Source organism: Bemisia tabaci, chromosome 6, assembly GCF_918797505.1.
Source record: "Bemisia tabaci chromosome 6, PGI_BMITA_v3".
Taxonomy (NCBI): Eukaryota; Metazoa; Arthropoda; class Insecta; order Hemiptera; family Aleyrodidae; genus Bemisia; species Bemisia tabaci.
The window spans coordinates 46,575,996-46,595,587 of record NC_092798.1 but is presented as its reverse complement, the minus strand read 5'-3'; the positions used below and the strand labels follow the sequence as shown (position 1 = coordinate 46,595,587).

At 38.3% G+C, this 19,592-nt stretch overlaps 2 protein-coding genes across 3 annotated transcripts; one reads left to right on the top strand and one right to left on the bottom strand.

Annotated features, from left to right (window-relative positions):
• The first annotated feature begins 599 nt into the window (after nucleotides 1-599).
• Nucleotides 600-12,931, top strand: LOC109030059 (uncharacterized). 2 transcript variants are annotated; one of them, XM_072301712.1, is made up of 3 exons: nucleotides 600-778; nucleotides 10,682-11,016; nucleotides 12,803-12,931. In XM_072301712.1, exons 1-2 carry the CDS (start codon nucleotides 618-620, stop codon nucleotides 10,923-10,925), a joined length of 405 nt encoding a protein of 134 aa, XP_072157813.1. In that variant the 5' UTR covers nucleotides 600-617; the 3' UTR covers nucleotides 10,926-11,016; nucleotides 12,803-12,931. The 2 variants fall into 2 exon arrangements, 1 of the variants encoding a protein (XP_072157813.1); XR_011900074.1 differs by lacking the exon at nucleotides 600-778 and adding an exon at nucleotides 7,087-7,870.
• On the bottom strand, nucleotides 12,869-18,470 carry LOC140224859 (uncharacterized). Its single transcript, XM_072301713.1, has 4 exons — nucleotides 18,030-18,470; nucleotides 14,135-14,222; nucleotides 13,475-13,521; nucleotides 12,869-13,069 (listed from the first exon to the last, which is right to left on the bottom strand). The coding sequence occupies exons 1-4, from the start codon at nucleotides 18,093-18,095 to the stop codon at nucleotides 12,869-12,871; spliced, it is 402 nt and encodes a 133-aa protein (XP_072157814.1). The 5' UTR covers nucleotides 18,096-18,470.
• Between the last annotated feature and the right edge of the window lie 1,122 nt (nucleotides 18,471-19,592).

The following is a 19,592-nucleotide window of genomic DNA, read 5'->3' as shown; positions in this document are numbered from 1 at the left end:
GAGAGATCACTTAATTCTCCGGGGATGAAAGGCAGCTCTGTGCCCATCTCTTGGGCGGTCGTCCGGGTTGCCTTTGGCTATGAGGTCGTCCTACCATACAAATCATGGCAAGCCTTTCTCCGTCCATCCTCTCAACATGTTCCGACCACATTTCCGGGGGTATTTCTCACCATTTGGCATAACTTTAATCGGACGTATTTCTATCAAATAGAACTATGCGCAGGTGAGAAATATGGGGTGTGCTCTAGAAAACTGGATAAGAAACAATTTTTCTCCTTAAAATGAGTATCTCTGTATTTACAGAAAAAGCACCATGGCTGTGAAGTTATGTCAATTTTTTGTCTCCAATCATCCATACTTTAAAGATCCACCAGTAATTGCTATTTTCATTTCCGACACTGACTCCCTCGGGAAACTTTGATTCGTATGTATTTCGTAAATATATAAACCTACAATGAGAAAAAAATCATAGAGTCGAAGAAATTCAGCTAGGTTGGGCTCTATCGATATTCCTGCACAGAGGCAAACTCTGGAGATTTTTCCTGAAACTTTGTTTTTGAGTGGAAATTTGGCAAGGTGCGAAAGTTGATGCGGCGTTTTTGCAGAGCACGTGAGCGATGATGGCGTGCGCCGTGTGGCTTTTCGTCCGCGCCAACAACTGCGGGACCCCATTCAGTTTGAAGTGCCTCCAGGGTTGGGGATCAAAGCGGGCGTCGCGTCGTCGTGTCGGAACGCAAAACGAAAATTTTCGATTACGAGCAGTGTCATTCGCGAAAAGGTGGGTGCATCCGTAATCTAGACTCGTAAATCCTCGCCCATCTCACGAAGGATCGTAACTGCATTTCTCGTCATGAGCCCATTTCAGAATGTGAATCCATGTTATCCATCGCCTGGTCATAAAACCCCCACTTGTTCTTTCGTCCGAAAAGTGGTGGAATACAATTTGTCAGAACAGCTCTCCTTATACGAATAACGGCACCGAGAAACGATAACGGTATGACGTCATCCATGTTCCCCATTGTGAATGTATTTCTAGGTGCATTGACTGTTAATTCGGACGTTTAAATCACGTAAAAAAGTGGTTGATTGTTTGAATAAGGAAACCTGTTTTTGTTTTTAAAAATTAAATTCATTCGAGCTATACGTAACTAGAGTAGTGATGAAAAAAAAGTGCGTAAAATTCTATGGGCCACACGTATTGATGCCAAACATAAATTGAAGTGCAAAATATCCAACGTAAAATATATGTGTGATTATGCAAAATATTTAATGTAAAATTTATGTATACTCATGTAAAATGTGTTTGAAATGTACCAAAATAAAGTGATAAAGAAACTTGCGAAAGTGAAACATGAGCATCTTTACGTGGGGAAAAACTGTTTCTCAACTCCAAATTGATTTTCCCTTCGAGACATTCCTCAGAACAGTGTCGATTTTGACTTTTGAAATTAGAGGTTTAATCATACTGTTCTACGCTATTATCTAAGTTTCAATTCAAAAACGTTTTTAACCTGCTGAAAATAAGTTCAGTTCATACGGAAGTTGTCGGTTCTTTGAATGTTGGAAAAAGCATAAATGCTGTTGTCATATCCATTCTGCATGCTTCATTTTATGCATTGAGTTTTTAAAATAAAACATTTACTTTAAGTAAGTTTGTCATAATCTGTAGTTTTCAGCCTATATTAAAAATAGAAAGGACTGATATCGCGATGGCATGAATCGTGCCATGATTCATCTCTTGAGAGTTTCATGGGAATTTTTCTTCTTTTTATATTTCGTGTTACGTGGAGATAAAAAATTTGCGTGCAAATACCAAAATTTGATCAACTTTCGACAATCTCACGACGGTTTCGTGTGTTCATGGGAACTTGCTTTCAACGGAAACGCAAAAAGTGTCTGTGCGCAAATCATACGAGCAAGCTGTAAAATAGATCAGATCCTCTCAAAATATCTGGTGCAATCGATTCGTGGCGCGGTAGTGTTTTGCATTTTCTGCCTCAGTGGATTTCCTTCTCGACAGCCAATGTCGCCGATCAAGGCAGTGACCGCGTTATGTAATGTTGCATCAAAATAAATGGAGTCTGGTGCAAGTGTTACATAAAAAATGATGAGCCTGTAATATTCGGCTCCATTTACATTTCATTAAATGTAAGTGCAGTCGCGGATTGCAGTCGGTGATGACACTTATTGAAGAACTGGTATGAATGATCTTGGAGATCTGGCTATCCTCCTCAACCGGTTCACACCTTGAGACACGGTATATTATGGCGAAAATCGCTTTTGAAAAATTCGCCGTTCAAATGACACCAGAATAGCAAGAGTGGTGATTTCTGGGAATGAATTACTCAAAGGATATTGCATACAAAATCAGCGGAAAAAGATTGACAATGTGAAGATAGCTCTAAGAATGATGACTTGCACTTTTTCATACATGAGTATTCAGGACTACACATTTTTTCACCTAGTTTTATGCATGAATTAGGAGTAAAATCCTTACCATAATGCACAGGTATTTAATACAATTACTTTTGATTGAAAACGGGTGTATTTCGAAATGCTATTATGTATTGAAACACATGTAAAATGAGCTGTGGGAGTTTTTTTTAGCTTAAATATCATTCCAACCTGTTTGAATCTACATACTTAAACGCACGATCATCATCGTGTATTTTGTGCACGCTGATGAAGTGATCATATCTCTCAAGACTCTCAAGAGAAAATGTGAATTATTCGTCACATTTTCACAACCTTTTTCTCATTCTGACCAGCGGTAAAGCGTGAATGACCGATCATCGATATTTTTCCATTTGAAGCTATGGTAAAGAATCGATTATTAAGGCGTTCGTTCCGGACACCCTGTTAATCGGTTCTTCTCTATAGGTTTGAATGGTAGATCAATCGATTTATCGCAAAACACGCCGCGCTACTGGCACCTCAATAACTCGCAGCTCGCTAAATGTTAAGGTGTGATTTGTTTCCTGGGAGTTAAATGAAACTCAACAAATTTTTGATTTTTTTTACGTATCATCGCTGATGACTACAAAGACTGCAAGATTGCATAGAAAGTTAACTAAACATTTTTTTACAGAATAAAACACATATGGTATTTTCTAGTGATGAGAAAATATCCCAATCATAGGACCGGCGCGGCTCGAAATTTTTAACTCACAACTGGATGTATTTCTATCAAACGGAACTATGTGCATTATGACGTGAGCCCTGTTATGCACATTTATGCACATATTCTTAAGGATTTCAGGGCTCATGTCTTAATGCACATAGTTCCGTTTGACAGAAATACGTCGAACTGTAACTCCACGTCTGGATATACCTCCAGAGCTGTGACTGTGAATGCAGGAAAGTACTCGAGAGTTCGAGGCGATCAAATATAAGCTCCGCATGAATTTCCTTCAAAAGAGGAGCTATGCAATTTATTTGCATTCGCGTTCCCACGCTATCTCGCGGCAAAGCAGGGGCCATTTGCCAGGCGAGAAACCTCTTCCTCGTATCATCTTGCGTTGACCCTAAGTGTACCCTATTTACCAAAGAGAACTTAACTCAACTTATAGAGGAGAACAGAGTTTATTCACTACCAATTTCACTTAAATATGCTTGATCGTCACCAAATGCGAGTTTCATTATTTTTTGCTGTAGTAAATGCGTTCTCGTCACGATGTAATAAGTAACATAACAATGATCAAGAACGAAGCTATGGTAAAGAATCGATTACTAAGATGTGTGCGTCCCGAACACCCTGTTTATCGATCCTTTTCTAAAGCTTTAAATGGCAGATCGATAGATATATTGCAAAGCACGCCACATGATTTTCTCAATCCGCAGATGTCTCAGGGTATCCTCCATTTTAGGTCGATGAAAATAAAAATTTGGTCGATCAACCACGTTCTTTCGGTTTGACAAAATTGAGGTACCAATCGCGGAAGAGGAAGGTAAAATGTTGTATAATTTATTAGTATCAGATTTGTTACATGTTTTCTTGATGTTTTATAGTAGTCATATCCTCATGTTTTTAATATCCACTTTAAATTTCAACCAAAACTTACCTTACAAGGATGCCTATAAAACTCAGTTTGTTCAAAAATTGCATTTACCCAGCTCCATGCTCTAGTTTTTATTAGTATTCCTAAAACCCATAATCTCTATAAAAGACTTGAAGCTCGGTTCCTAGAAATGAAAACTTCAGTTACCAGGACAGAAGATTTTAGTATCCTGTGTGAACTGAAGTTGAGTTCTTCGAACTGAGGGTTCTTTCTTCGTCTGGTTTTAAGTGTTTTTTTTTGTTTAGGAACAGCAATTTAAAGGAATTTCAATCGATCATGGTGGAGATCGGACATGCAAAGGGTTCTGTATAAAGGAACATTTGCGGTTAATGGCTTTCAATGGCGAGGCGTGAATGATCGATTATCGAGAATTCCCCATTTGAAGTTGTGGTGAAAAATCGATTATTAAGGTGTTCGTTGCCCATACCCTATTTATCGATCCTTTTCCATCGGTTTCAATGGCAGATCGATCAATTTATCGCAAAGCATGCCACGCCACTGATGGCTTTAATTTTACTGTTTCTCAGACGGAGCAATTGAGGAAGTTGATTATAACTTATAGCTTACCTCTAGCTGCGCACCGCCCACGAAGCAATTTGAAAACACGCGAGCGAGAATTGGACTATAAATGCCAAAAAGAACTATGTCATTAAGATTTGTAGTTCCAGTTGATATGATTAATTTATTCAAAGTTCCTTATAACAAAATGTAGTCCAATCCTATAACTCCTACTCGGCAACTATTTTAAGCATGCGAGCAAGAATTGGACTATTAATTCCAGAAAGAACTGTGTAACAAGGATTTGTAGTTCCTCTTGATATGATTTATTTATTCATAGTTCCTCATCACAAAATGTAGTCCAATTCTGAATCCTATTCGGCAACTTTTTCTAAGCACGCGAGCAAAAATTGGACTATTAATGCCAAAAATAACTATGTAACTAGGATTTGTAATTTCTGTAGATATGATTAATTTATTTAAAATTCCTTATCACAACATGTATAGTCTAATCCTGAACCCTATTTGGCAACTATTTCTTGAGAAGCAATGACGAGCATGCACAAGAACGAAAAAATAACTATGTAATTAGGATTTGTAGATCGTCTTGATATGATTAATTTATTCATAGTTCCTTATCACAACATGTGGTTCAATTCTGAATCCTATTTGGCAACTATTTCTATAAGCACGCGAGCAAGAATTGGACTATTAATTCCAGAAATAACTATGTAACAAGCATTTGTAGTTCCTGTTGATATGATTCATTATTTATAGTTTCTAATCACAAAATGTAGTCTAATCCTGAACTCTATTCGGCAACTATTTCTGGAGGAGCAATGACGAGCATGCATGCACAAGAACAACTGGACGACCCCGAGGAAAGAAACGCCAACTCTTTCGTGAACATGAGCCCTGATCAACGAGTTTTCTAATACTCGTCGCGGCTCATGGCAGTACGGAGTTGGCTCCTTTTCGACGGCGACGCCGAGTCCAGGTTAAAGCGTGTGTGGCGTCGCGACGCTCTGATCTGAATAGTGCGTTCTGACCTTACGGATCCGTGACGCAACGTCGCAGGTGACGTGGAGGAGGAGGAGGAGGAGGAGGCCGGCCGGCGAAGTGTAAAAAGCGAAAATTCAACAACAATCACTTTTCGAGAACAATGAACTTGAGGCGTTTTGTTCGGGATCAGCCAGGATCCGCCTGATGCCAACACGCGCCGTCGCCCCTGGCAACGAGGCTTTGTTTACGTCGATAGGCCGGGCCGCAAAGTCGAGGTCCCGCCATTCGCCTGGATCGGAAGTGATGTCTCGTAAGGAGAAATGACACACACGTCATTTATGTTGTACTCCATAGTCATAGTCCTAGAAATCCATAAAAGTAGCCCTAGAACTCCATAAAAATAGCCCTAGAACTCCATAATAATAACCCTAGAATTAAATATTTTGTCTTAAGTCTAGAATTAAACATAATGTATGTATTTTAATTCCTATATGACAGGGTGAATAATGATTTTAAAACAAATAATAATAATTATTTTGAACGGTGGGCTTGAAAAATTTCACCATTTTTTAGGCTAAGAAAAGGTTCTCAGAATCATAGAGTCGCGCTTTTGTGTGTTTGTTCCCTATTCTGCAAAATTGAAGGTCAAACTTCAGATAGAACTCACCAGCCAATAGTTACAAAAACTGGTTTATCAAAAATTATAGAGCCTTGTGAATGAGTTTTCTTTAGATAGATAACTATTCGCACTCTCCGGTATGTTTGTTGCATATGCAGTAAAATTGAAGGCGATCCTGAAGTTGACAACATTTGCATGTCAATAGGTCATGTATTTTCTATTGGCTTTATTGGAGTTCATGAAGCGAGATAAATCTGTTTTTTAATAGATAACTATTCGTATTCTCCGGTATGTTTGTTGCCTGTGTAGCGACTTTGAAGGCGAATCTAAAATGGATGATATCTGCTTGTAATTTTTTTGTATTTTTCAGAGGAAATTGCGAGAAAAAGATCTCAAGTCTCATAACTTCGCATTATAGATCTCAGATATCAGTTTTTTAGGTGTTTGTCCTAAAAAACGAGCTTTCAAATCAAGTTATCTAGTAAAAACAATACCAAGGATTTGCTTGGCTGGAATCTTCGAAAATAAAAACAACCGTTGTCAGATGTTACCGAATCATCGAATCTCATAAGTAACTTACTTATTTTCACCTTAGAATCCGCCCATAAAACTAGATTCATCAAAATCCAACAAGTCAAAAAGTGCAAATTCCTTAGTAGCAAAGACTGTTAAAAAAACTTTTAAGAAACTCTTAAATTTTAAATAGATCATGTTTTTAAACATTTGTTAAAATGAGTGTGTTATGAAACCTTTTTTGGGTATTTCTTAAATAATATTTACATGAGGTAAAATTTAAATGAAAAAAGTTTTAAAAGATTGACTGTTGATTTCTAATATACTTAAAATGTTTGACAACATTTTTTGAAAAAACTTATAAAATAGATCAATTTTTTAAGATTTTGTCATGTTGTCATGGGAACGGAGTTCCCCATGATATTAGAATCGTTCCGTTGCTTTCGCTATGGGATTCCCTATACCTCTGCGACCTTGAGCGTTTCGCCCAGTCTCCGATTTTTGGTTGATTTTCCGATGTATCAAAAACCGTTGTATTTTTTAGCCAATCATGTCTCTACGTCAAGTTGTGTTGATTGCTAAAATTCGCTTTCAGCGAGTTTTTTTCCACCTTAAGATGTCGTGTCTGACTGGTAAATCTGCGCAGAACCACGAAGTTCCGTTTTTAGGCAAATTCTTTTTTTTGGGAGGTTCTGATTGGTTATTTTTCGCCATCAGTTTTCTGTTCGTTGGTGCAAAAGATCGCCTACCTCGGTGTTCTTGAGAAGCCGCCATTATCCCACCTCAAATTTTAAACATAGATATAAAGAAATAATAACCATCGTACAAGGTGGAAAATTGCTCTGGAGGACCCGTTACGGATATATGAGCCAAAATCAGAACTCGATTGATGGATTTAATCCATGAATACAGAAATATTGCCTCAGCTTACTGCCGCGATCGCAAATCCATACTGAGATGAACCTTGTGACATATGACAGCATAGGTAAACAATGTCTCACAGAGTAATGCGCTTTAATCCGATGTCTCTTATGACGCCAGTGGCCGAACTGCCGAAATCTCAAGGTCGTCTTTTGTGAAGCCCCGCTCAGCGTCCGAGATCACTTAACTGTGCTATTTTCTCCCATCACTCTCATACGGCGAGATGGCTCAGTCAGCAGAGACACCATCCTGACGTCGGGTAAATGTCACTCTTTGTGCGAGCGGGGGTTCGAATCTCGCAGGGGACAGTTAATTTTTACTGGTTGTATTGAATGTTTTAGACCAATCATCAAACAATAATTAATACTTGGCAACTTAGGAAGCACATAGGTCCCTTATGATGCGTATTCAGGCATATGTGTAGAGTAAAAATATCATACGTAGGGTGTCCCAAAAGTACCGGGACTGGTTCTGTAACTTCAAAAGTAAGATAGATGCAGACATGATTTTGGTTTCATTTTAAAGATCAACTCAATACCTATCGATTAAAACCAAGATCAGCTCAATCGGATAAAAATTGACCGAGTTATGACAATTTGAAATTAGTGAGGAAAGTTTACCCCTACGGTTTTTAGGAAGATTTTTCGCTTACCAGGATTCAAAAATTTAATATTCGTATCCACTTTCCTCCGAATCTTCCATAACTTCCTTTTGCTTTTCAAAGTACCGTCCATCAAACCGGATGCACTTTTTCATGCGCTCTTGCCACTTATCCAACATTGTTTTCCTGAATTCTTCCTCTGGGATGGAGTTGAAGAAGTTTTGAATTGCATTCTGGATTTCGGTCTTCGATTCGAATCTTCGTCCACGAAGCTCCTTTTTAAGTGTAGGAAACATCCAAAAATCACATGGAGCCAAGTCAGGGCTGTAAGGGGGATGAGGGATTGTTTCAACTCCATTTTTACTCATAAATTCACGTGTTAAGCTCGATGTGTGAGGCCGCGCTTGTCTTGATGGAGTATCCACGAAGCTTTCAAGTCCGACCGTTTCCGGGAAATGTGCATTCTCAACTCCTTTAGCACTTTGCAATAATACGCACTGTCAACTGTTGTGTTTGGTGGTACAAAATGTTGATAAATGACACCTCGAAAATGAAAAAAACACAATAAGCATCACTTTATAGGCCGACTTTTCGATTTACGGCGATGAAGAATCTTCCTTAAAAACCGTAGGCGTAAACTTTCCTCGCTGATTTCAAAGTGCCATAACTTGGTCAATTTTTATCCGATTGAGCTGATCTTGGTTTTAATCGATAGGTATTGAGTTGATCTTTAAAATGAGATCAAGATCATGTCTGTATCCATCTTACTTTCGAAGTTACAGAACAAGTCCCGGTGCTTTTGGGACACCTTTTGTATACTTTACGCCGAATAAGCGAACCTGAAACTTAAATGCGGTAACTTCCGAAAACCATAAATAATCCAACGAAAATAAATAATTGGTACATAACAGCTTTCTTGTATGCAAAGAAAATAATTAAAAATGTTAAAAAAGAGATGTCAACACAAAATTACAAAGCCCCTTCAATTCAGAAGATACTACAAACGAACTGTACCTTAACATTTTCATATCCCAGAAGCTAACGTTCCCATGACGAATATTGCTATCTCTAGCGATTGCAAAATCCAACTTGTTTTTTTTTGAAAGGTTTGACCGGCGTAAATTTTAATTAAAAAATGACCAGAAAGGATTTTCTGAGGATTAATTTTTAACTTTTTTCTCTGAAAGGTAACAGAAAGTGTTTCTTAAAGGCCATTGCTACTCGAGCAGAAGTAATCTTTAGCTCGAAAACGGTAAGCTCATTACACAGAGTTGATGTAACAGCTGAGAGTCCACAAACTGAAAACCGCGCTTAAATGGACCGCCGTTTAGCACAAAGGAACCAAGCCACATCAGCTGTTACCAAATTTGACCGGGCAATTTCATTTTTTACAAAAGAACGTTTGTGCGGATTCCTCAGAAAATTTTAATGAATTTGCTTTGTAATATGCAGGAAAAGCACTGGAATTTGCACCAAAATTCGCACGACCGTTTCCATGTAAAACATCAAATTGCCCGGTTAAATTTTGCAGCAGCTGATGTGGCTTGATTCTTTTCTGCTTAACGCGGTCTGAACACCCAAGCCGAATGCTGCCGTACTTAGGAAAAACGCCGTATGAACCTTCGTTAGTTGCCAAATTTACTTTGATTTAATTCAAATTTTCAAAAAAAACTCGGGAACATTTTCTATTTAATTTTTTAGAGACTCTACTTTGTAATTAGATCTAAATTATCCGACAATGTCAGGAGAAAATATTCATAACTCTCCTCAAAAATTCACTTTGTGTCAACACCTTCTCATTTTTTTCCTTTCATATTTTCAATTTTTCATTACATTTCAGTTTACTCATTAGGGATGGCTGGATTTCGTTCATTTCTGTCTTTTTCACGTCTATCTCCCAGCCATCACCTACAATCACCCATTACTTTAATTACTGAACTTGCAGCTGATAGCTCCACTGATTATAGCCAGCCAATAGCGTGTAGACTTGTTGTCTCACCACCTGTGACGTCAGCAAGTCTATAAAAGCTTGCGCTGCCCTAAAATCTAGGTCTTATTCCATCCCCGACCCGTACTAGTACGTAGTGCCTTTTTCGCCCTTTTGGCACATCTTTTAGTGACTAATTTAATTCTTGTAATTCTGTAACTTTTTCTCTTTCGGTTAATATATTCAAAATTCCATCATCAAAATTTCGTTATTCAATTTTTCCGTGTAGTTTGTTGCTCCTACTCAAAGAGCAACTGGTTCCGAACGGTTATTCCAACTCTCATTTATGACACTTTGTATACGCGGAAATTTGGCAACTCTCGAATGTTCTTACGGCGTTCTTCCTTAGCACGGCAGAATGATCCCTTTTACGACTTAAAACAACGATAAATTGATTCTTTGGCGCTCGACACCCGGCTCAACCGCATGCCGCTTTTGTTGGAATTATTGATCAGATGACTATCTTTTTTATTTTCTGGCAGAATTCGTGGCGAGAAAGGCCCATTGATAGCGGGAGAAAAAAGTGGAAGTGAAAGAAGTGAGTTTGGATCCCGACACTTCCGTAATTCCACCTATCGCCAAAGCCGCACCGGTTGGAGCGGAGTAACGAGGGAAAAAAGTGAAACAGTGATGAGCGAATATGACGATCAGTTGAAGCATGCTGTTCCAACCGCGCTCTCGCTTGCAAGTGGAGCTTCTCGGTGTGATGTGTTCAAGTTCGCGTGAATAAGTGACGTATTTCGATCCCAGACTGTGCGTCATAAGGACTGTATTCTACAAAACGGGTCTACAGTTCCTGGCTCAGTTCAGAAACAACGTATGTACCATTAGTTTCCTTAATGAAATTCAGGTTGGAAATTTCTCAGACTGATTTGGTGACTTCGTCGTACGATATAATATCGAACCCTTGGTTCGCAAATGTAAACAAACACAGAACCTTCTTCCTGATTCGCGCCCTCTGCGGCATGGTGGTAAAATGCGTCCAAGTGTCTCTCACAATCGAAAGTTCTCGTTTTAATGAGTCTTTGATTGATTTATGACCGGTCAATGACTAAATTTTAATGAATTAACGCAATGGAGAATTTACTCACACACATTTTATTGCTTCATCTGAGAGTGCCTAATGAGCTGAGTTCGCAGTGTTTTTCATAATTTGTTCTGACATGAACAATTGGAGAAAAATAGATTTAAAGGTGAGAAAATATGCCACCTTATGACGTCATCTGGCGGTATTTTCCATTGTATTTTGGCATATTGCGTCATTTTGTCATGTTTTCTCCAATTATTATTCAATTCAGAAACCAAGAATATCCTCATACTCAGTGTACCTAGTAGTATCATTTTAAAGATGAAATTAACAAAAGTTCATACACCTCCAAATTCTCTATTATCACATGGGGTTATGTTAGTTTGTTTTGGTTTGAACGAAGAGTTTTGATATTATATCGAACGACGTAGTCACTGAATCAGTCCTTGGACCATACGGGAGCCTCTGAAAGGTACACACGTTTCCTCGAATCAAAATTTTTCGCAGAGCATATTCGGCTACATATCGTCGCCCTCTGATGTAAGGGCGTCTTTCTATTTCCAGATGAGCCCCAAAAAGGACGATGTTAAGTGTTATATGATTAACATGGCTCACGTGGAAATCGGAATACCCCCTCATGCCAGTGGGACGACGATATGAAGCATTCGCTTTCAATTTGTCATGAACAACGCCTTCAATTTTTCATGATACCGCCCGACCAACGCTCAAGTTGAAATGAGTATCCTTGCGCCTACGAACATTTCACGTTTTCCCAGCCTCTCTCGCATTGTAAAAGTGCTTGCTGGTACAATCTCTATCACTACGGCTTGGGAAAAACGAGGAAATTCGTGAGTGTTCAAAATAGTGTACGATTTTAAGGTCATATCTAGAAATTGTTGCACTTTCTGACGTCCAGTTAAAAACAACGAATTTAAGCATTCTGACACATGATTTCACTTCAAAATTTCACGTAGAATTTGATTCACCCACTGAAAATAACTGACATGAGCCTCGAACCAAGATATAACAATATTTTTATTTAGAACCAGTAACGAAAACAATTGAAGTACCCGCTAATAAGAAAAACAAGCTAAGTCTACTGGAATCAAATTGCAAACCACGACCGTTTTGGCAAATTCTCGATGAACAGTGTTCCTTTCCCACCATGTATCAATAGCTGAGTCGAAGCGTCGATATTGAGGTTGTCATATTTTTATACTGCAAAAACTGTGATGGTAACTTTTAGTGAGCGATTTCAATCAAGTAGATAATCGTTTTTTCTATGAGCAGGAAATTTGAATTTATCCATCGAGCACCGAAAATAAACATCTTGTTTAGGAGTTGCGTTCAGTAATATTTGTCGCGCGAATCATGTTCCACGTAAAATTTTGATAAGGAAAAATATATTAGGATGATTTTCTCCTTACCTCGTCCAGTGGTCTATTCCGTTTGTCATTACGAGTCTAACCTATCGTTCAAAATTGTCTGTCGTCATTGTGCCTAAGCGCTACTATCTACTTTCCGCGTGCTCATAAAAGAATGCAGCAATAAATTTAAACTTTTTTTCTTTTTGCAGGAATGGTTGAACTTTAATTGCGCGTATAAAATGTAAACAAAATTAAATGAATAATTGTAACGGATTTCATCGATAGTATAACTGCGTCACGCCACGGCTTTTATCGTCCACTTCTTGAACGTATTCGTTGTCACCGCCATTATCTGACGAGGAGGAGGAAGATGAGCCAGATGGCGGCTGACTGTGGAAAACTTGTGTCAACGGACCATTTATTTTATGCACGTCATAACCAATTCCCATTGTTCGTTTTTTGAGCAGAAAATGACCCTGTAAAAATATAGCAAGAACCCGAATAAAGCGCAATGAAGCATTTGCATACCTGCATGGAAATTTCAAGACATAAATGATTTTGAATAACGTGTAAAAAGTAATTTTAAAAGGTAAAATCATAAATTTAATTTAAAGTATTAACCACAAACGTATAAACTACACAGTGAAAAATAGTGCTTTTCTGAAGACTTTCTTAGACGCACATTTTACCAGACATAAAAAATACTTAAAAAAATATCTAAGACGGGTCTCCTGAAGCAATATTTTAAATATTTGATGAAAAGTGATCTTTAATGGTCCTTATTACCAAGGATCTTGAACCGAGATTAGGACTTTGACATTGTGTGAACGAACACATAAGCGAAACGATCTTACTAATTTAATAAATAAAATATTACCTACCTCCATACCCCAGTCAGCTCCCCAGCTGTTTCGGATGATCCAAGCATCTAGAATAAAATATATGTTCATCTTTTAATCAACTAGACTATACCATGTCATCAAAAAGTAGAAATTATTTTGTACGGTGTGAGGTTCCATTCTGAGCATGCTCTCATTTTCTATCATTATCTTAAAGCAATATTAACAGTCATCGTTTAAAAGGCGTCCCTTTTGCAGAACAATGACCTGCTGCTGCTGAGATAAAGTGATCGATTTTAAAAATGGTTGTTCTATAGACTGTCTTAAATGCATAATGAACGATTTCATTTCAGGTTGTTAAATTCAGTCGTCTTCCTCTGCTCTGAGTTTTAAGTTTTTTCTTTATATCAATCTTTGGGTTAGTACACGGAAAAAGAACCTGCAAATGGTGGAGGTGATGATAAATGATTTTTATGATAAAAATTCTGGAGGGTGTTTTTTCATATACGTATCACCGCTAAATTGATAAAGAAAATGATTTTTTTTTTTTAGCAAATGAGCTCAACAAAGGCTCGTTGAAAGGTAAATGCTTTTACAAACAGTATTCTAATATCTTAGAGTTGTCTCAGAACAGATGAATTCTAAGCTAATTTGGGACATTCTCAGTAATACTATTTACAAAAAATGCATAGAAAGGAATACCTCGAAAGTGTCCAACAATTACTACAGCATGACCAGTTGGCTCAACAAATTCATATCTCTCTGGAGTCCAAACTCCCCGTACATAGAACTGAAACAAGAACATTTGGAAAATACCTGTGCATGAAAATATATTCGTGGTTATTGTCAAAATATGTCTAACTGTAACTGGAAGTTGCCATGGTCTTGTTTTATTCCAGGATTTTTAATCAAAAGCCCTCTTGGAATTTTATTCGAATTTTCCTCACTCATTAATAAATATTCCCTAAGAATCTCTATTGGTGATGATAGGGAAGATTTCTCATCGAAGAGACCCATAGGTATAAAATCCTGATAATGTAAAATAACGGCGTTTTTGAGAGGAAAATTTTCTAATCATGAGTAGGGTCTAGACCCCTGGACCCCCAGCTCCCTCTAGGGTGGCCCACAAAAAATGAATTTCGGAAATTCATAGCCGTAACCCCCTAAATCGGTTACAGCATGTTCAAAAACACGGAAAATGAAATTTGGGGTCAATCGGACAAAATTAACCCGACGCGCAGTTGCCATTTATCCACGCGAAAATAGCGAATTCTTACCGTTTTTCAGTAATTTTCCGCTCCCCTAAAAATAAAGTCGGAGGGGTCTGCAAATTAAACAGAGAGCAACATTAGTTCATGAACTACACTCTATAGTGAAGTTTTGGACCCCCTCCATGCTTTTGACCCGACGCGAAAATTTCACGCATGAAAATAGCGAATTTTTGACTGTTTTTGATGATTTTTCTCTCTCGATAAATTAATGTTACAGATGCCTAACTTGTAATCAGAGTGTGAAATTCGTAGCTTAGATGCTCCCAATGCTCCCCTCCTGATAATTTTGACACGCTGCGACGTTGCCATTTTTCTGAGCAAAATCGTGAATTTCGACTTATTTCAATATCATCTCTCTAGACCTAAAAAAAAAAAAAAAAAAAAAAAAAAAAAAAAAACTCAGGAGCCATCGAAAAAGTGCGCTAAAACACGGTGATTATACCATGAGTATCTTTTTTGAAAATTTGGACCTTGTAAAATGTTTTAGTCGGCGTGAAGTTACCACTTGGCAAACAGTGATTGACGGTAATAGTCAATTTCCATACGTTAATGCGCCTTCAATTACATTGGATACTGTGCAATACTTTCGTGGTGGAATAGTTGCATTGGCACCTACAAACCTAACAGGGATACTTCACTCATTGCGCAATGCATGCAGTATCCCTGTTAGGTTTGAAGGCGCCAATGCAACTATTCCACCACGAAAGTATTGCACAGTATCCAATGTAATTGAAGGCGCATTAACGTATGGAAATTGACTATTACCGTCAATCACTGTTTGCCAAGTGGTAACTTCACGCCGACTAATAAAACATTTTACAGGGTCCAAATTTTCAAAAAAGATACTCATGGTATAATCACCGTGTTTTAGCGCACTTTTTCGATGGCTCCTGAGTTTTTTTTTTTTTTTTTTTTTTTTTTTTCAGGTCTAGAGAGATGATATTGAAATAAGTCGAAATTCACGATTTTGCTCAGAAAAATGGCAACGGCGCAGCGTGTCAAAATTATCAGGAGGGGAGCATTGGGAGCATCTAAGCTATGAATTTCACACTCTGATTACAAGTTAGGCATCTGTAACATTAATTTATCGAGAGAGAAAAATCATCAAAAACAGTCAAAAATTCGCTATTTTCATGCGTGAAATTTTCGCGTCGGGTCAAAAGCATGGAGGGGGTCCAAAACTTCACTAGGGTGTAGTTTATGAACTAATGTTGCCCTCTGTTTAATTTGCAGACCCCTCCGACTTTATTTTTAGGGGAGCGGAAAATTACTGAAAAACGGTAAGAATTCGCTATTTTCGCGTGGATAAATGGCAACTGCGCGTCGGGTTAATTTTGTCCGATTGACCCCAAATTTCATTTTCCGTGTTTTTGAACATGCTGTAACCGATTTAGGGGGTTACGGCTATGAATTTCCGAAATTCATTTTTTGTGGGCCACCCTACCCTCCCTCCACCTCCTGTGGAATGTCACAGTAATTCTACATACTTTGCAGCAAATGAATGCTTATCGGCTGTTTCTGCATGAAAAATTTTGTTCGAAATTTTTTTTTAAAAAGTCTGGAGTGGAGTACGACGTTTTGCAGCTATGTATTTTGCAGCTAAGTAAGAGAGGAACCAAAATTGTGTGTTAACATGGGAAGTAGTGCACCGAGCACCACGTGTTTGACTGTAAAAGATCGATTTAAAAGTGGGTTAAAACCAAAGATTACGTCCTCCTTGGTTTTTTCTTTCTCTTTTTCATTTTGGTATAGTACCTTTCAATCCAAGTACGGCTCATTGAGATTTATATCGATGCCATTGCTTGGAAAAGGTTTTACAAATATTAGCCACGTTTCAAAAATATTATGTTTTTAAAATGAAGTAATTTTATCATTTAAAAAAAATTATGTATCTACGGTATATTTTAAATCGACAATTTTACAGATAGAAATAAAACCAAATATTCACCAATGAAAATTTGAAAGATGAATTTAAAGAAGAAAGTAACATTTCACTTAAAAAAATGAGTTACCATAACAACACCTTCTTCACTCTTAATTTTCTAATTCGATAATGTCAATATAATTTTACATACGGGCTGAAATATAACCTTTGGACTAAGTCACTCTGTTTCTTATTTTGCGCGTGGACGTAAATTACAGGACTAAACAGGTGCCCGGACAAAAAGTCGGTGACGGAATGTCCTGAAACCTGAACACTTCGAGCAACACATGACGGGAAGGAACATCGCTCGATCTAGGAGAATGTCAAAACCATTGTGGCGCAGAATTTGATTCAAGTAAACTATGGTTTTGTATGTAAGCGGGGAATCCAAAATGCCGGAGTGAAATGTAAACTAAAAACGTCAATATCTTATTAAGGAGTTAAATTTAGCAATTTTTGTCGTACGAATCATACTGTGCGTGAAATTTTGTCAAGAAAGACATATTAGAATGCTTACATTCGTACCTTGTCCAGCGGGCTGATTGTTGAAATTGATAGGCAAAGCTATAGACAAAGAAGAGAGAAAGGACATTGGGTATCCTATTGGTGGAAGCTGGTGGTTGAAATGGACAGAGCAGGTAGATAATAGACTGAGTAACAGCAACACATGAGAGACCCTATAGTTAGTCCATCATTTGGACCGCGTTAAGCAGAAAGGAACCACCGGAACCAAGCCACATCAGCTATTGCCAAATTTAACGGGGTAACTTGATTTTTTACAAGAGAACATTAGTGCGGATTCCTTTGAAAATTTTAAGAAATTTGCTTCGGGCTAAGTAGAAAATTCACTGAAAGCACAAAAATACGCGCAACTGTTTTCATGTAAAAAATCACTTTGTCCAATTAAATTTGGCAATAGCCAACGCCGGACAGGTTGGCCTGGTGGTCAGCGCGTCTAACTCTAGGTCAATTGGTCTCGGGTTCGAATCCCGGTAGTGGCGTCCAATTTTCACGGAACTGACGATGAGTAAATCTGCAGGAACAGGTTTTACTCGCCCTTAATCCCTGAAAATTTGAAAAGCCCGGAGCATGGATGTCTCTATCACCCCGTTGTCTAAGGACATTGGATCTCTGTCTACAGTTGGCTGTAGACCTCTGAGAAGAGGTATAAAGCCATTAAACCTTAAAAAAAAAAAAAAAAAAAAAAAAAAAAAAAAAATTGGCAATAGCGGATGGGACTTGGTCCCTTCTTGTTTAACGCGGTCCATATTTCCTATAGACTATAGGAACCAAGCATTAAAAGCAATAGGATCGCTCTGCACTCCCCATGTCTTCTACGTCTATAGCTTGTCTATCAATTTCAACATAGAGCCCGCTGTGGTCCTTTTTAACTGTGACTGACCCGAAGCCTGATGGGGTTTTGGGGGTAGCCGGCCGATAGGGGACTTGTCTCCAAAGCATGCTCCATGACGAAGTCTTGCGCCCACGCAGTACCAACATTCAGGGTTTGATAGCTTTCAATCTTCACGTAAGCAGGTTTGTCAATGCAACGACCGGTCACCCCGGTGAAAGGGTAGTCCTCCGCCAGAGAAGTCCCGTATGTTTTCAGCCAGAGAAGCCCGTTGCTTAGAATCCCGCCCAAGCAGCCGTTATTCCAGCTACAGCAGTCGATTACATCTACGAATAAAAATCCGTCTAAGTATTTACGTCAACTTAAGGGGATTTATCCTTCTCAGAAAAAATCGATTTTTATACTTTCAGAATCAGTAGCAGATCCAGAGTGAGTTGAAAGGGGGAGGGGCATCAGCTAATATCGAGTGGGGGTCTGTGGGAGGGAGTGAGGGAAAATTTTAAAAAAAATAGGCCCTCCCAAATTTGAAAGTTGTAAATTGATATCCCTTTTATCGTGAGTTTATTTTAGTAATTGGACTAGGTATTTATTTCTGCATTGTTAAGTAACCATTAGTTTGATAAACTTTTGTTGAATATCGCTCTATCTTGAAACCATTTCAGTAAAGTTTAAAGAGCCTTTTTTTCCCCTTCCGCTTTTCACCTTTTCCCCCTTATTTCCTTCTCTCTTTTTCCCTTTTTTGGCCCGAGGGGGGAGGGCGGTATGCCACCATGATGTATCCCTCCCGGATCCGCCACTGTTCAGAATATAACTGTGTCACTCGTGTACTATTGAAAACTCACTGAGGAAATGAAGCTATGAGGTAATCAATCGGGTTCTTTCGTGGTAGGAGTATTTTGGCGGGGAAAAAACACCAGAAATATGGAATGAGACTAAGGTATGTGTGTTTAACCCTAGTCTGCCTGAGCCTCTGAACCAACGAGAAAGCCTGATCGGGGTCAATTTGACCCCAGCTGAAAATCAATTAGTTAGCTATGTTTTTTTCATGTTTTTAGTTAATATCAGTGCACTAACCTTACAGGCCTTAACCATAAAGCATATCTGAGTTTTAAAAAACACGGCGCAGGGTATGCAACCATTTTATCATACACATATTGCCATGTTGTTCTCAGCATGATAAAAAAAAATCATAGGGCTACTAAATACTGAAAACGAAAAAAATCTGAAAAATTTTGCTTGTTTTATAAGTTTCTGAAAAAAATTAAAAAGAAAAAAATGAATACACCCTCAAAGTAAGCTTTTGTGATGCTAAATGTTAAAATATATGTTATAAGGATATCTGACCCCGCTCAGACTTTCTAGGGGTACTCGTAAATTTTTTGATCTCTCATGCACATTTCCCCCCCCCTTCAAAATCGTGTTCCTAGATGTTTTTGTAGGGCTATCTGTGAAGGACAACAAATTTCGTGCATACCACGAGAAATGGCGAAGAGTTGAAACTCCCGTGGGGTCAATCTGACCCCACTCAGGCAGACTAGGGTTAAGAAGGCTTATAATTTTGGTAGGGCTTAACATGTTCATAGAAATGAACAGTGTAGACTCAATTGATTCCAT

What these genes read in the sequence shown, in the direction of transcription:
- LOC109030059 (XM_072301712.1), top strand. Translation starts at nt 618, where the DNA reads ATGATGGCGTGCGCCGTGTGGCTTTTCGTCCGCGCCAACAACTGCGGG. An exon ending in GCAGTGTCATTCGCGAAAAG is followed by an intron (nt 779 to 10,681) that starts GTGGGTGCATCC and finishes ATTTTCTGGCAG; the next exon opens with AATTCGTGGCGAGAAAGGCC.
- LOC140224859 (XM_072301713.1), bottom strand. Translation starts at nt 18,095, where the DNA reads ATGGAGCATGCTTTGGAGACAAGTCCCCTATCGGCCGGCTACCCCCAA. An exon ending in AAAACCCCATCAGGCTTCGG is followed by an intron (nt 14,223 to 18,029) that starts GTCAGTCACAGT and finishes TTCTTGTTTCAG; the next exon opens with TTCTATGTACGGGGAGTTTG. An exon ending in AATTGTTGGACACTTTCGAG is followed by an intron (nt 13,522 to 14,134) that starts GTATTCCTTTCT and finishes ATTTTATTCTAG; the next exon opens with ATGCTTGGATCATCCGAAAC.